Consider the following 17,136-nt stretch of genomic DNA (forward strand, 5'->3'; position numbering starts at 1 on the left):
ATACTCTTTAAACACTGTAGGATTGCTGCCAGATGTCATATGTTAAATGGAAAGGCTACTTCTATCTCAGGAAACAGTTTGTATGTCCTGTACTTCCTGAGGGGGAGATATGTCAGCGTGTGTTGAAAATTCAAAGTGGCTCGATTAAAGAATATGAACAGAACAGAGACAGGCAAAAGACAAGCCCAGAAAATTGTGATTTTGATTTGGACTGGACAAAAGCCAGATTAGAAATGGGGGCAAAAGCCATGGCAGACCTGGTGTGCAAACTGTATTTAGACCAATGTGCCAATCATTACCTACTGTATAAGGATATCTTTCATTAGCATGCATTCTGTTTGTTAAGAAGCCTTAAAAGAAAAATTTAAACAAATTAAATTTGATGCACTTTAACCTATGAATCCCACTGATCCCACTCATGTTCTGCCCATGTAAATGCCCCCTTGCAAGTATACACTATGCAAGATGTTTATGCAATTAGAGAATAGTGCTTAAGCGGCATACTGGCAAATTCAAGCATATATCTGTATGCTTTGCACAAAGTGCATGTGTAAATGTTTACACCTAGGCCCTGATTCTATAAAGTCTGCCTAAAGTTAGGTGGCAATATTGACGCCTACTTTAATTGAGCAATAGGCTTAATCAGTGCTGAAATTGGCACCCAACAACTCACAATCGGCCTTAATTGGACTTAATTAAAAGTTAGGTGTTAGCCTAGCTATCGCTACCATTCAGCATTTTCAGTTGGCATTACTTATGTCAGCGAAGGCCTATGGGAAATTATATCAATCTGACTCTGGCATGGGAATGCAGATAGACCCTGAGGGCAGGAAGACGGTTTTAAGTAGCCCTGATTGATATGTTTTAAGTTTCAAGTAGCCCTGATTGAATCATGACTAGCTAAAAGGTGTTAATGTCTGATTAAGAGGGTGCTTAGGACAATGGGTCCAGATGCATGGAACAAAGAAGCCAGAGACTAATCCCATCACCATGCTTGCAAGTATCACACCCTCCTTAGCAATTAAATTAACCATTGTTTCAAACAGTTTGCAAGTTCTAAACAGAAAGATACTGGGACATACAGGTTTCTATATTCAGCCAAGGTATAAAAGCCTCCTCTCTGCTCTATCAATCTAGCTATCAATCTATCTATCAATCTGTGGAGGAGAGGGGTCTTGGCTCTCTTTCTGTGTTTCCCTGAAACTTCACACTTCCTTCTGGACTCTGTAAGGCAGGGAAACTGCTTTGCTCTCTGCTTAATTGTAATGCTTATAAATATTGCTTTTCTGTAAGCCTATTTCTATAATATATTCTTTATGCAATCACCTCTGGCTGTGCCTTCTTTATTCTACTTCCTGGTGAGTCATCTGTGAGGGAACTGAATCTGGGACCAGCGTCTGTCAGTACGCCTTTCACTTAACCCCTACCACCATACATTGAGGGGGCCATTAACAAAACTGACATTAGGTGCCTAACTTGAAAATCTCAATTCAATAAAAAGTAGGTGCCAAGCCCAAAGTGCCAACATTTAAAGTGGGTGTGGTTAGGGGGTGAATCATGGGCATGTTCTTGTTAGTGCTGATATTGGCACTCAACACCTCACAATCAGCCTTAATTGGACTTAATTAAAAGTTAGGTACCTAAGTTGAAAATCTCAATTCAATAAAAAGTAGGCGCCGAGCCCAAAGCGCCAATATTTAAAGAGGGTGTGGTTAGGGGTGAATCATGGGCGTGTTCTTGTTAGGCACCTCTTTGTGAATCAGGTGCCATTAAACTCTGATATCCGTATCTAACTTTGCAGGGGAAGGGGGCATTGGGGCTTCAAGCCTGTATTTTTCAAACAGGTTTGAAGCTCCAATGCCCTCTTTCCCCTTCAAATTCTAGTCAAGTATAACTTCCAGTATTTATACCATGAAATAAAAGGGAATATTAATGTCAGCAATCAACAAAGAAAATATCAGTTCTAGTGAGCAAGTTTTCAACCTTCGAGATCCAAACTAATCTACAAGTCTATTCAGTTTAGATGACAAATTTCTGAAGAAGAATAACACTACCAACTCTCATTTTGGTGCCTCAAATGTTACACCTGTTTCTGGGTATATTTGACCTGCTGATTCCAAAAATGGAACCAGTTTTCTCCTATCAGTTCTAGTTTTTGATATACAGAACATGTAATGTAATGTAATGTAATTTATTTCTTATATACCGCTACATCCGTTAGGTTCTAAGCGGTTTACAGAAAATATACATTAAGATTAGAAATAAGAAAGGTACTTGAAAAATTCCTCTTCACTTTGCTTGCCCATTAAATAAATTAGGATATTTTAATGTAGTGTTTAAATTAATATCTTTTAAGCTTGAAGGAAACATATAAAAAATTAAAAGTATACAACGTGAAAATCTACTTATTTCATACCAAAAGCACAAGTTTATGATACAAACTTTCCAGACATTCGACATACAAGAAGCTCCTTTTGTAAGACTTCAGAGAGTGGGATCTGCCAGGACAATCCCGCATAAGATTCTAACAATAGTCTTCCATCGTGTGTATCCTATCTTCCTTGGTATCTGGCTTCCATTGTTTTTATGTCTTGGTGAAATCTTTCACCTTGCTTTTTGCTTAAGTCACCAAGGTTCTCTGGAAAGCGATCTAACTGACTGTGCAGATAATGGACTTTAACACTCATGTTACAGCCAAGCCTGTTGAAATGAAAGAGCATATTCTCTACTCAGGGCAGGATTAATTCATCGAGGGCCCCTAGGCACACAAGTACACTGGGCCCCCTGCCCCGCCCCACCCCACCATGCCCCCAGGTGGAAACAGGAAGCTGCGTAAGAGGGAAGCTTTGGGCAAGCAGCATCGCTTGCACAATTACAGTTCCCATTGCCTTTCTTACCTGTGTTGCTTGTTTGTCTTACTTTCCGTCGATGGGGGGCGGGCCGCATTGCCGATTTGGGGGGGGGGGCACGTTGCCGATCGATGCTGGAGGGGCCCATCGCTGTTTGGAAAAAACAATGTTGATGCCCTCCTTCATCGGGCCCCCCTGACCATTTCGGGCCCTAGGCACGTGTCTACTTGGCCTATTGGTTAATCCTGCCCTGCCTCTACTATGTGTAGTTGTCTGCCTTCTTGTTGCCAAGAAAGTTTTCACCCAGTCAGTCGGCGAACAAAAAACAGCTGCCAAAGGTGCTTAAAAGTCTCAACAAAAAGCAGCAATACTATAGAGAACAGAGAAGAGGGGTGCACAAATTGGACAAAATCCAAATTGTTAAATATAGCCAGATAATATCTATCTATCTATCTATCTATCTATCTATCTATCTATCTATCTATCTATCTATCTATCTATCTATCTATCTATCTATCTATCTATCTATCTATGATGTGTCCTCATAAGCTCCGAGGAGCCAGTTCAAAAGAACTAAGGTTCCAAAGCTTACTCAGGTGGGCTTTAAAGGTGGGCTAGCTGCTCAAACTTTCAGTCGCATACCATCATTGGGCACAAAAGTGTGCTTAATCTCATGAAAATAAAATAAAAAATGTAAATAGTGTTAATAAAGTGAAATACAGTAAAACCTTGGTTTGCGAGCATAATTAGTTCCAGAAGCATGCTTATAATCCAAAGCACTCATATTTTAAAGCGAATTTCGCCATAGGAAATAATAGAAACTCAGACAATTCATTCCACAACCCCCAAATTTTTTAATACAGAATACTATATATACTTGTATTGCAAGACCTTGCTCATTTAGAACAGTCACCATACCCCTGCAGCGTCAGAGAAACATTGGTTCAGTTGTGATGATGTGACGTGTGTATACTGTATGTACTTGTATTGCAAGACATTGCTCGTTTAGAACAGTCACCACACTCTTGCAGTGTCAGAGAAAGAAGAGCCATCGGCTCAGTTGTGATGTGGGTATACTGTATGTACTTGTATTGCAAGACATTGCTTGTATATCAGGTTAAAATTTAATAAAATGTTTTGTTTGTCTTGCAAAACACTTGCCAACCAAGTTACTTGCAATCCAAGGTTTTACTGTATTGTGACCCTCTTCCCTGTACTTTAAACCAGACAATAGGATAAAAGGAAAAACGGAAAGAGAAAACTTAGCATAATGAAGCTTTCAGAAGATCTCTTCAGTTCAGATTACAATTGCGTCGCCAGGAGGGGTTTTCCTCTGTTGTAAAAAAAAAAAACAAACCAACAACACTCCACCTGCTTTTATGATGTTTTAGTCCAAGTTCAAACAGACTTGGTTTCAAGGCGCAAAACCCCTTCATCAGGAACCATGTGCAGGTGATAGTTCAAAATCAGTCAGTTGCTACAAAAGAGAAGGCAAAACTCTTAGAAAACACTGTAAATCAATACCGCATCCCGTTGTTGGCAGAATAAGGAGCTGGAGAGGTGCGAACCAGCTGATTCAAATAGACGAGGTGATGTCAAAAGTTAAAGGGATGCTAATAGACCAAGAGGGAGAAAGGCAACATAAACAGGCTAATAAGAATTAAACCATTATATATATAAAAGCCCATAATGCCATCTAAAAGTGTTGAGGAGATGAAAAACAGAAATATAAGAGTGCCAATAACCTAACAGTTTTAAACTCAAAACTCAAGTATTGTTCACGAAGCTGGATCTGTGCTGTCTTGTACCTCTGAAGGTAATAGGAATTTGTTCAATAATGAACCATTAAGTTTGTTAAAAATGTGATTGCACTCTACACAATGGGTCACAATTGGAGCCGTTAATGTTGCTGTTTGTATGTGACTCCTATGTTCTTGTTGTCTAACCTTGATCTGACGAGATGTGCGACCCACATATAGAAGGTCATAGGGACATATAAGAACATATACCACCCATTGGAGGTACACGTGGTAAGGTGTCTCAAAGTGTAGATTTTTTTGAGTCCGAGGATGACTCCATGTGGATAGTTGAAGAGAATTGTTGCACACAGTACATGCACCGCAAGAACTGTGTTCCCTATTACTCATCTTGACCCTAAATCTGGCGTCCTGTTAGTGCTTGTAAGATAATTTGTTAGGTTTTTAGGATGAATGTATAAAATACACGGGCCATCTTTAAATTTCTTATGCATTGCCAGGACATACCAGTGGGTTTTTTTTTTTTTTTTTTTTAATAATATTGGTAACAGTCTTTGCCTGGTCTGAATAAGTGAGAATACAGATTTGTATGTCCATGCTAGAGTTCTCTTGAGACTGTAGACACAATTCTGGATTGGCATATAAATCCCGTAAATATGCTTGTTTTATAGTCCATTCTGGATACCACCTTTTGGGAGCAACATTATAAGCTGGTCTTCCGTTTGTATTTTTCTCCTAAGAGGGCTTATCTTTCCGGTTGGCAGTGCAGCCCCTAAGTGGATGCTCCAAGGCCTGGCATCATAAGAACATAAGAACATAAGCAATGCCTCTGCTGGGTCAGACCTGAGGTCCATCATGCCCAGCAGTCCGCTCACGCGGCGGCCCAACAGGTCCAGGACCTGTGCAGTAATCCTCTATTTATACCCCTCTATCCCCTTTTCCAGCAGGAAATTGTCCAATCCTTTCTTAAACCCCTGTACTGTACTCTGCCCTATTACTCCCTCTGGAAGCGCATTCCAGGTGTCCACCACTCGTTGGGTAAAGAAGAACTTCCTAGCATTCGTTTTAAATCTGTCCCCTTTCAACTTATTCAGGCAGCATTGAAGAATTTGCTGCTGTTGCCGACTTTGGGCCTTCTTCTCTGTTGGGTTCTGCCTTCATGGAAACAGGAAGTAGGCAGGACTCAGCAGAGAGGAAGGCCCAAAGCCGGCAACAGCAGCTAATTGTAAATGCTGTTGCTGCCCGAAGAAGTTAAAGATGGCAGGTCTTGGAGCACCCAGGGCAGACCGCTTCTCTCCTTGTAGCTGGGGCCCCTCTTAAAAGGAACATTTAGCTCTCCCTCCTATGCGAACCCTGCTGACCCACCGTGAGATGACCGACAAACCTCCCTCCAGCAGCCGCAGCAGAGGGAATCACCAGCAGAAGGCTGCGAACTGCGAAGCAGCCTGTTTAGAGTGCTGCAGCTGCCGACGAGTGCTGGAGGGAGGTTTGTCAGTCTTCTCATGGTGGGAGGGTCGACGGGGAGGGCCTGGGACGATGTTGCTGGGGAGGGCCCAGGATGATGACACTGGGGGGAGGGGGGCAATGACTCTGCTGCGAATCCAGCGAGGGTGAGGGAGATACCCAAACGGCCCTAAAGCACCGCACTGGCGGCCCCCCTGACCATTTTGGGCTCTATTCTTTAATCCGGCCCTGATGGCAGCCATTCTCACAAACTGCCCCATCAGAAACGAGAAGTTGCAGCAGAGGATAAACTTCAGGGCAGCCGCTGGCAGCTTGAGAGAACAGCTGCTGTGTTGGGGCCCTTCTGTAAAGGAAAATTTTGGCTAATGGCAGAGCTGCACTCAAGTGGCTAAAGAGCCGCTGTTTGCTGACCACTGATCTAGTGGGATGACAACTGCTGTAATGGAGATGTTATGATCAGTTTCTTTTTTATATACTGTAGTAGTCAACTTAGTTCCATCTTTGATCACCCGTGTGTCCAAGAATATAATAGTTCGGGAATCAAATGTGGAGATGAACTTTAAATGATGGTCCAGAGAATTGAGCTAGTCCTGAAAATTCTTCAATTGAATTTCAGTGTCCATCCAAATAAGAAACACATCATCTATATACAGTAATCTAATCCACATTTGTATAAACAGAGCCCATATGGAGTTGTGCAGATACCTTTCTCCATCTCTTATACTTCTGGCTCCAGCATCTCTCCCATTCCATTTCCCTACCCCTACCTGTAGTCCATTATTTCTCCAACTACTTCCCTCCCCCCTGCCCACAATTCTCAACCCTGCCCTCTTTCTCAACCCTTCTCTGATCTACCTTAAATCTGTTATTTTGCTTCTAGAGGTACTGACAATGGCAGTGATTCACATCAGCTGTGTGTGACTGGCTCCAAAACCTTCTCTCTGATGTTTCTTGCCACTCTGGCAGCAGGAAGTTATATAAGAGAGGGTGGGGCATATCAGAAGTAAGACTCTGGGGGAGGTACAAATAATGGGTATAACTTATTGAAGAGAGAGGGAGAGATGCCAGACCATTAGGGGTGGAGGGATTTTGCTTTTGAATGTTTGTGAAGACAGGTGCTTGACATTGATTGTATGAGGTAAGCCAAATGCATGTGACTTGGTATCTCTACATGCTTCTTTCTGGGCCATTTCTAGGGAGGAAGGGACATGACTTTTCCTTAAAACACAGTTTTATGCTTCCCTCTAAAAGCTTAAGCTTCAGTTCTGTTGGGTCCTTCTCAGAATAGACTACCTCCTATTCATATTTGTTTGGCACCTTCTGGAAGAAATGCCCAGAATGTTCTCCCTGTGACTGCATAGGAAAGAGCATTTTGGCAGCCTGCTACAATAGAAAATAAAATCAATAAACGATTCTCAGATACAGCTCATTAATTTTTGCCCTATGTTCTGCAATTATTTCAGCCTTAATGAGATTTAACTGTATTCACCCAGCTTACTAAATAAGCCCCTTAATTTGATAGAGAATAATTGTCATCAAATATGTTTGCATGGGTCCCCTTCCAAATGTTCTATATTACACTTTTCCTTTACCAACACTGTAGTTGTACTAGACTGTTGCGATATCCAGAGCATTATTCCAGAAATTTAGCTGTAGATAGGATATATCTAGGGCTCCTTTTATTATGCTGCAATAGCGTTTTTAGTGCACGCAGAATTGACATGCGTGCTAAACCCGCGCTACGCGGCTAGAACTAAATGACAGCTCAATCCTGGGGTTAGCATCCAGCGCGCGGGCTAAAACCACTATTACAGCTTAGTAAAAGGAGCCCCTAGTGGCTCAAACAAAAACACCAAAAAAATCCCAAACCAATCCAAGCTAAGCCAGTTCTGGTATTATCCCACTTTTTGCACAGTGATATAGTCCTGCTTTTCTTAAGAACGTTAACATCTCCTTGGTAAAAATAATAAAGCTTACCCCTTTTGGCTTGGCATTGTATAGTCACCAAAACGTAGAACATTACTGCTAGAAAAACATACTATATTCATTGCAGACTATTCAGTTCATTACTACAGAGAGGCTATTTCTGTGCTAAACTTATTCCATTACAATGTTAAGTTCACATTGTAATGCCATAACAATATAGAACAGTGGTTCTCAAACCTCTCCTGAGGGACAACCAGCCAGTCAGGTTTTCAGGATATCTCTGATGAATATGCATGAGACAGATTCACCTGCCTGTCACCTCCATTATATGCAAATATATAATGCATATTCATTAGGTATATCCTGAAAACTCAACTGGTTGGTAGTCCTCCAGGGCAGAATCATTTAAAAAAAAAAAAAAAACAACAACTCATTTACATGTATTAACCAGAAGATTATGCCTAGAATTGGCTTGAAAATTATATGAAGTATATGCAGATAAAGGTATGCAAATAATACCATTTTTACATAATTGCCCGGAAAACAAGGAGAAGCATTTTTGATGCAAAGTTGTGTAAAGTGGCGTGGTTGCTGTGTTTGTCCACTTTATGATCAAACAATTTTTATTGATGCAAGTCAAAAGTGAATCCAGTAAATAAGTACAATCGGTAATAAATAAAAGCAGCAACAAAAAAATTAAAAAGAGGAAAATAAGATGATGCCTTTTTGTTAGACTAACTTAATATACTTTTGACAAACTTTTGAAGGCAGAGCCTTCTTCCTCAGGTTGGTTGTGAAGAAAAGGCAACAATCTTACTAAACTATGAGGGGCACATGGGCAGAAATCACAGCTGTATTGTTTTGAGGAGCAGTGGAGACCGGGTGTTCCTGTGCTAACCAGTTTGCACATCTACATTACTGCACAGATAAGGCTGGAGCCCTTAGTACTGTTTACAAACTAGGAGGTGATAAGTGCTCCTGTGGTAATTTTAAAAAATGGCTGCAGTAGAGAATTAGAAAATAATATAAAGAATAGAAATGTATGGTAATACTGTATTTAAAATTTTCCAAGAGTATTTTCTCTTTCTCCTATTGAAATGTTTAGATCTTTTACAACTATTTTTTTTTTAATCTTTATTAATTTTCTAATATTAACAGTGCAACACACAGGTATAAGAACATATAACAAGTCAAGAAAAGCACATTCAACTTACAAATATTCAAAATTAATCACCCACCCACCCATCGATTAATCAATAACACAAATGTATATATTCTTTCAATAACCTACACTTATTTAAAATAATACAATAGTACAATCTCACCCTCCTCCCTCCCTCCCACCTTGGATGTGTAAGGAAATGGCACAGAAATTAAAGAAAAAAGCAACTACAGAGAAGTAATAAAAGATGTCAATGTGCCCCAAACATTACTATGCCCCAGCATTTCTGCATTCATTTTTTCATGCCTATAACTGGAGCATAGGTTCACTCACCAAAAAGTAAAATTGAGGTGATCCCAATTCTTCCAATTATGTGTTATCATCTGTATGGCTATCCCAGTCATAATTAGGAAGGGCCGGCATTTATAACAATCGTTTACAACTTAATATTTCCTTGGCGTCAGTAACCCTGTTAACCTGAGTATTCTATTTACCATCTGCTAAGATATAGTCTCTTGAGGAATAGGGATCAAGCTGCCCTGTTATCTTTGATATTTTGGACTTGTCTGAATATTTGGAAGAATCTACTAAGGAGCCTCCCACTTCTACTCTTTTACTTAAAACTGTTGCTCTGGAACCAGACAAGGACCGGTTCATTAAGATGCTCTTCTGTTAAAGACTGTACTAGGATCGCGTGAGGCTATTTCCTGACATCTCCAAGGCGACATAGAAAAGGAGGAAGCAATTCCTTTGGCTGAAGCCTCGTTTTCTTGAACTGGGAGATCTTTTCTTTCTAAGATACTCATGTAAATATCTGAATAAAATGAATGGGGTTAAAAAAAAATGTGGGTTTGTATTTCGAACTGTAGCAGTTGACAGTCTTTCTCATTAATAGAGTTTTGGTTGATCTAGTACCAGATGCAAGGGGGCTTTTGTCTAGCTCTCAAGTGGTTAGTAATAGCCAGTAAGTCAGGCATGACTAATTCCAACATAACACTATAGCCCCGTTTCTTCCGTAGGCTATAAATTCCTTTGATTTGTGTTTGATCTTCCTAACTTTTAGGCTACTGTGGAACAACTTGTTTAATTTTATTTATTTATTGAGATGTATTAACCACCTTCATGAAGAGATTTAGGGCTCCTTTTACTAAGCTGTGCTAGCAGTTTTAGCGCATGTGCTAGATGCTAACGCCAGCATTGAGCTGGCGTTAGTTCTTGGCGCGTAGCACGAGATTACCACGCGCGGCAATGCAACACGCGCTAAAAACGCTAGCATACCTTAGTAAAAGGAGCCCTTAGTATAGTATATTATGGCTTCTTTGTTGTCTTTATGTACTGCTTTTTTTCCCCCCGTTTCTTTTTCTCAAAACTCCATTGGTTACCAATTTGTGCTTGATGTAAATTTAAGATGTGTACAACTGTCATCCAAATCCTTCATGGGATGGCCCCATCTTATTAGCCTGCTTTAGAATTGTCAAAGATTAATTGTCTCTCAAAAGATTTGCAACTTTTCTTTCCATCTGCTTGAAAATTTTGCTTCCAGCAATATCTGGTGGCATCCTTCACATATCAAGCTGTAAAACTCTGGAATGCTCTCCCAGTGGCTCTGAGAACGAAACCTTCTTATATAAGGTTCCATAAATTATTAAAAACATATCTCTTTAAGACATAATTTTATTTGTTGAGACTGTATTATTAGGTATCATTTAAGATGTGCATGGAATTTATGCATGTAAATCAGGGAAGATTGTTTCCTTTTATTTAACTTTGTTGTAATCTGAACTAATGTCTTTTGACAATGTAGTGGAATATACCTTTTTTATATTATATTGTACTGTAATGCGTGCATTATTTTTTTCTTTTGCTTAAAAAAATGCATATATTGGGCTGCATGCTATAAATCATGATCAAAAAATGGGCACCAGAAAAGATGGGCACTAAGCATAATTCTAAAAAAAAGAGTATATTCCCTTTACAGACATGCCCGCTTGTCGTTCAAGCGGAAAAAAGTCTTTTTGCAGATCTGGGACTCCTACATTCAATCGCTTTCCCCTAGGGCCAGAAGTCTGGTCTTAAACTCGTTTTAGCTGCTGATACTGTGTGTCTTCGGCTGCTTCCCCAGGTTGGTTGGTGTGTTGTTTGGCTGAGTGTGGATGGTTGGTATGGATGGTTGGGTGAGAGTTGTCCATGTGTAGAATGGTAGGGGCTCGATTCTTTGTGTGAGGGGGGGTTGGGGCGGAGTTGTTTTCTTTGATGTTTGCTGAGCGGCATAAGAACACAGCTAGCTCAGCAGTCTTTCTGCTCTCCTTTTTTTTTTGCTATCTTCTGGGACTGGATAGGGGTTCCCAGGGGGGGGGGGTTCTGGGGTGAGGGGTATGCTGCATTTGGGAGCGGGTGGGGGGGCTTCTTTGAAAAACCTGTTTGTTTTACTCTTGATATTCTCAATCTTGTTCAACCATTGTTTTGTTTTGTGTAATTGCTGATTGTGCATCAATAAAACATGTTTTACATTAAATTGGTTTTTTAATGGTGCTTTAAATTAATAGTACCAATTAAGCCAATTAAGAAAATTGTTAGGCATTTAGATCAGCTAGGCGCGCCAATCTAGGCGCCTAACTTTAGGCGTCATTTATAGAATCATGGCCTCAGTGCTGAAATTACTGAAATTGATATCTGCAGGCAAATAATACTCATTTCAGTGTCTACTTCCCGTTTATTGCAGAAAAATGTATATTAAATCACTGTAAGTTAGGTTGCAGTTGCTAATGAACGGGGACGTACATTTATTCGAGTTTCAAGTTTATTTAAAATTTGATAAAAACGCTTATAAAACAACATGGTAAAAGGTCACGTGACATTTCCCATATCATTTCATAGTGTTGTTATCCTGAAATGATGAGGAACCCCCCGCCCCCCAAAAATTTTTTTATGGTTCTTCCAATCAATAGTATAGATTATTTGCAAAGAATGCACACTATTTTTCAAAATGGTATACACTGTTTATACTGAATAAAACAATGGAAAACCAAATAAAGTGTCCAAATAACAAATTTTGAAATTAACAAGTATGGTGGAACACTTGTAGTGTATATAATGTAATTTAAATCAAGGGAAAAAAGACCTCAAAATACCCCGAGAATGTGATCAATAAGTCACAACCTTTTTGGGGTTGAGTATCATCACTGGTCAAAAACCCTTGAATGTTTAATTTTTAATTGAATTTTAAACTTTTGTGATACTTTCGTGATTAATTCTTAAATAATATTGTGATTATATATCTATTTTTTCTTCTTGTAAATGAGCATTGATTGACCAGCAACTGTGTATTCAAAATTCACATGATTATTATCTGGCTTAACTGTGAAATACTATGAAGCACTTATCTCAGTAACCCAATGGGCTTCTTTAAGGGTAATGATAGGGCTTATTGGTTTGCCAATTAAACTTCAATGTTGCTCATCGCTCACTCATGGAGCTAGGGCAGGATGAGCAGCAGCTCCATGAGTGAGCAATGAGCAACATTGAAGTTTAACTGGCAAATCAATAAGCCCTATTATTACCCTTGAAGAAGCCCATTGGTACGAAACGGACTGGGCCTCCGTCGGGTTACTGAGATAAGTGCTTCATAGTACAGTGGTGCCTCACACAACGAACTTAATCCGTTCCAGGAGCAAGTTTGTTATGTGAAACGTTCGTTGTGTGAAACGCGTTTTCCCATAAGAATACATGTAAAACAAAATAATTCGTTCTGCAGCCCTACATTTCCCTCCCTCCACCTCACCTTATATGCAGAGTTTGCCAGCTTTCTTTTTCACCCAGCCGCACGCTTTCAAAAAGCTGTGCACGCGCAGCTGCTGAAGTTGATCAATGTTCTCTTCTCCTGCAACTTCCGGTTTCCGGTTGCGTCAGAGGAGAAGATTGAACAACAGAGCATGCGCGCATGTGCTGCTCTTTGAAAGTGTGTGGCTGGCCGAAAAAGAAAGCCGGAAAACTCGACATCTAAGGTAAGGTGGAGGGAGATGACGGAACACTGCATTCAGACAGGAGGGTGCTGCTGTTCCCGGCTTCGGCGAGAGTAGTTCCGCCCCCCCCCGGGCCCCTCGGGCGACTTCGTTGTGTGAAACGAAGTTCGTTATAGGGAGCAAGACAAAAAGTTCGTTATGCGCAGCGTTCGCTGTACGAGGCGTCCGTTATGCGAGGCACCACTGTATTTCACAATTAAGCCAGATAAAAATCATGTGAATTTTGAATACACAGTTGCTGGTCAATCAATGCTCATTTACAAGAAGAAAAAATAGATATATAATCACAATATTATTTAAGAATTAATCACGAAAGTATCACAAAAGTTTAAAATTCAATTAAAAATTTAACATTCAAGGGTTTTTGACCAGTGATGATACCCAACCCCAAAAAGGTTGTGACTTATTGATCACATTCTCGGGGTATTTTGAGGTCTTTTTTCCCTTGATTTAAATTACATTATATACACTACAAGTGTTCCACCATACTTGTTAATACACTGTTTATAAACACTGCACATTATTAATATCATTGCTCCCAAAGTGAAAACAAAACCAAAAGTCCTAAAACAAGACAGGAAACTAAGCAGAACAATGTTGTGTGACCTGTAGGAAGAGTTGCTGCTTTAGTTGAAAATTAATTATTTTGCTTCTTTGTCTTTCATTGTTTATTTGCAGCTTGTCCAGTGGGAACATTCAAGGCAAATCAAGGCATAGGTGTATGTGCCCAGTGTCCCCCCAACAGCCGTTCCACAGCAGAGGCCTCCCCTATCTGCACCTGTCGCAATGGCTACTACCGTGCTGATTTTGATCCTCCAGAAGTGGCATGTACAAGTAAGTAATGGCTTGCCTCAGCATTGCTTCTTCTACACTGTGAAATGCTGTTCTCCAATATTTGCGACTTAAGCGAACACCGCTGAATGAGCTTGGGCTTAATAGTGGTATACAGTAAACCCCCGTGAATTTGCGGTTCGCAAATTGCGGACAGTAATTTGCAGTGTTTTCCGACCATCTCTTTCTGATACTAAAGTCATGGTTACACCAACCAGGAGCTGCTTTGACACGCTCTCTGGCGTATCAAAGCAGCTCCTGATTGGTGTAACCATGGCTTTAGTACCAGGAAGAGACGGTCGGAAAATGTGCCCGGCTTCGTAAGTACAATTTAAGCACCCATTGGTGCCCCAGCTGTCCTCTTCTGCCTTCAATTAGCTGAAAAACTGTATTCATGGTTTTTCAAAATTCATGGGGGTTCCTGGAACGGAACCCCCGCAAATTTCGGGGGAGTACTGTATTAAGTAAAATAAATTTGTAACTTGTAAGTGATCCTTCAGTAAGTTTAAATCTTTGTTAAAAACTTATTATTTCTCTATGGCACAGGTGTCAAAGTCGGTCCTCAAGGGCCACAATCCAGTCGGGTTTTCAGGATTTCCCCAATGAATATGTATTGAAAGCAGTGCATGCAAATAGATCTCAGGCATATTCATTGGGGAAATCCTGAAAACCCGACTGGATTCCGGCCCTCGAGGAGGGACTTTGACACCCCTGCTCTATGGCTTTCCCTTCAGACTGACCTTCAATTTCTTACCTTTTGTTTCTCTAACATCTGTTTTCTAATGAAAATGCACCAAGCCTCCTAATGTGCTCATTCTTCACCTCTTTCCCTTTTATTGCTTTGTAACCTTTCCCTTTCTCCCATTACCCATTTTGTGCTTTTTTCTGAAACTTGTTTTTGTATGTTCTCAAGCCCCAATTCCCTACTTTTTAAATTGTAAACAGCTTAGATTTCTATTTGAAAATTTAGCAGTGTAGCAAATAAATTCAACTTGAACACAACAAGGTCTTGCGTACAAACAGGCAACACTATAATAGAACATCAATATGATTACTGAGAAAACAAAACAAGCCAGATTAGTAGAGACTGATCCTACACAGACATTCAATGCCTCCACTACCTCCAGTGGCATAGTGAGGGAAGTAGGTGCCTGGCATCGCCGTCCCATGTGCCCCCTGATGGGCTTTCCCCACTGCTGCATTGCTGCACATCCTCCCCCCCCCAATATCTCTTCACATTTTTGCCGGCAGCGAGCAAGCTTCTATACCAACTGCTTTCACTGGCTGAGCCATCCTTCTGATGTCACTTCAAGGTCTTCAAACAGGAAGTGATGTCAATGTGAGGGACGAGGCATTTTGAATAATACATAATCTATACAGATTTTTCTTTGTGCCTTCCAGATAAACAATGTTACTGACTCAGAACCAGAGATTGCACCAACAATCTGAATGATGAAGCATCAAAATATGCCCTAATAGTATGCATCTTCCACAAAATATGGAAGCTCTTTCGTACCAGGGCATCCACCTGGTTCTTCATGGTTAAGTTCCAGTTAAGAATTACACCTAAGATCTTAATAGTCTAGTAGATTTTCGTATTTGTGGTCAATGATGTTTCAATACAATTTTGCCAAAGAGACGCATAAAATAATTTTGTTTTTTCTGGATTAAGTTTCAATTTAAATTCGACCATCCATTGTTCAATTAACCTAAACACTTCAGTAACTATATGACTTATATGAAACAGAGAACAAGAAACGGAGATCATAATAGTTATATCATTAGCATAGCTAAAAAGCTTGATCCACAAATGTGACAATCTGTCTCCCAGTGAGGCCAGGTAAACATTAAAAAGTAGAGATGATAATGGAGATCCCTGGGGGACACCACATGGATTGTTCCAACTTCCTGAAAGGCTATCATTAATACAAACCTGTTCATGATGTAAGTTCGTGATGTCCGTCTCTTAGTACAATCCCTAGTCCTAGGTCTTTTAGACTATTGCAACATTCTCTACCTCCCCTACCCAGAAACAATGATAAAACAACTAGAAACAATCCAAAACACTAAGACTTATCTTTTCATTGAGGAAACGTAACCGAATCACAGAGGCATACCCTCAACTCACACTGGCTTCCAATTCTGGCAAGAATACTATTCAAATTCTACTGCCTACTATTTAAAACCATAAATGGCGACAGCCCAACCTACCTGAACAACCGCCTCATCCAAACTACATCAACTAGACATAGAAAAACCCACACTCCATTCACGTGCCCTCCTATCAAAGAAGTGAAACGGAAAAAACTATATGATGGCCTCCTAGCAACACAAGCAGCAAAACTCGACAACCAAATCTCCAATCTACTGATTATGACCCCAGACTACAAAACATCCAGAAAAGAAATAAAGACCCTACTTTTCAAGAAATTCCTGTAAACGACTTAATACCGCTAGCTCCTTCCCACTCCCAATACCACTTCCCAATACCTTCCTAATTCCCCAAAGCAACCTCATCCACTCTTTATCTCCTCTAGAAATTACCAGATATCTTTTGTAATCCACCTTGAACCGCAAGGCAATGGCAGAATAGAAATCTCGAATGTAATGTAATAAAACTCTGGACTACTCAAGAACTTTATCTCAAATGCCAATAGCATCCAAACATTCTAATAATTTTTTTATGATCTACTAGATCAAAAGCACAACTCATATCAAACTGCATCACCAAAGCATTAGATCCTTTTCTGAACAAGGTATACAGATTGTCTAAAATAGCAGTGATCACCGGGACTCATGCAAGAGAGAATGATGCTCTAAATATTTCAGCAACTGAGAATGTACAAGACTTTCCATTATTTTCACAAAAAAGGGGAATGGATGCAATTGGTCTACAATTAGCACCTGTTGCTATAGATTCCTTAGAGTTTTTAAGAATAGGAGTAATTATATATCCTCCAGTTGTGGAGAATTTGCCAGTTTCCAGGATACAGGTCAAATATTCCAATAGATCAGATTGAAAATTCAGTGGGGCTACTTTCATAATTGCTGGGGAACAAGAATCTAAAATACAGAATTACTTTCATGTACTTATTGAATAGTTTTCTAAAGTGTCCCAGTCTGGC

General features: G+C 40.1%; 1 protein-coding gene across 5 annotated transcripts in view; it reads left to right on the top strand.

The window, feature by feature from the left end:
• Positions 1-17,136, top strand: part of LOC117366745 (ephrin type-B receptor 1) — a 908,513-nt gene that overhangs the window by 570,784 nt on the left and 320,593 nt on the right. For all 5 annotated transcript variants that reach the window (XM_033958536.1, XM_033958537.1, XM_033958538.1 and 2 more), the window contains one exon: positions 13,859-14,014. In XM_033958536.1, the coding sequence (XP_033814427.1) occupies positions 13,859-14,014 (156 nt within the window). The remainder of the gene's footprint in view (positions 1-13,858; positions 14,015-17,136) is intronic.

Source organism: Geotrypetes seraphini, chromosome 9 (assembly GCF_902459505.1).
Source record: "Geotrypetes seraphini chromosome 9, aGeoSer1.1, whole genome shotgun sequence".
Taxonomy (NCBI): domain Eukaryota; kingdom Metazoa; phylum Chordata; class Amphibia; order Gymnophiona; family Dermophiidae; genus Geotrypetes; species Geotrypetes seraphini.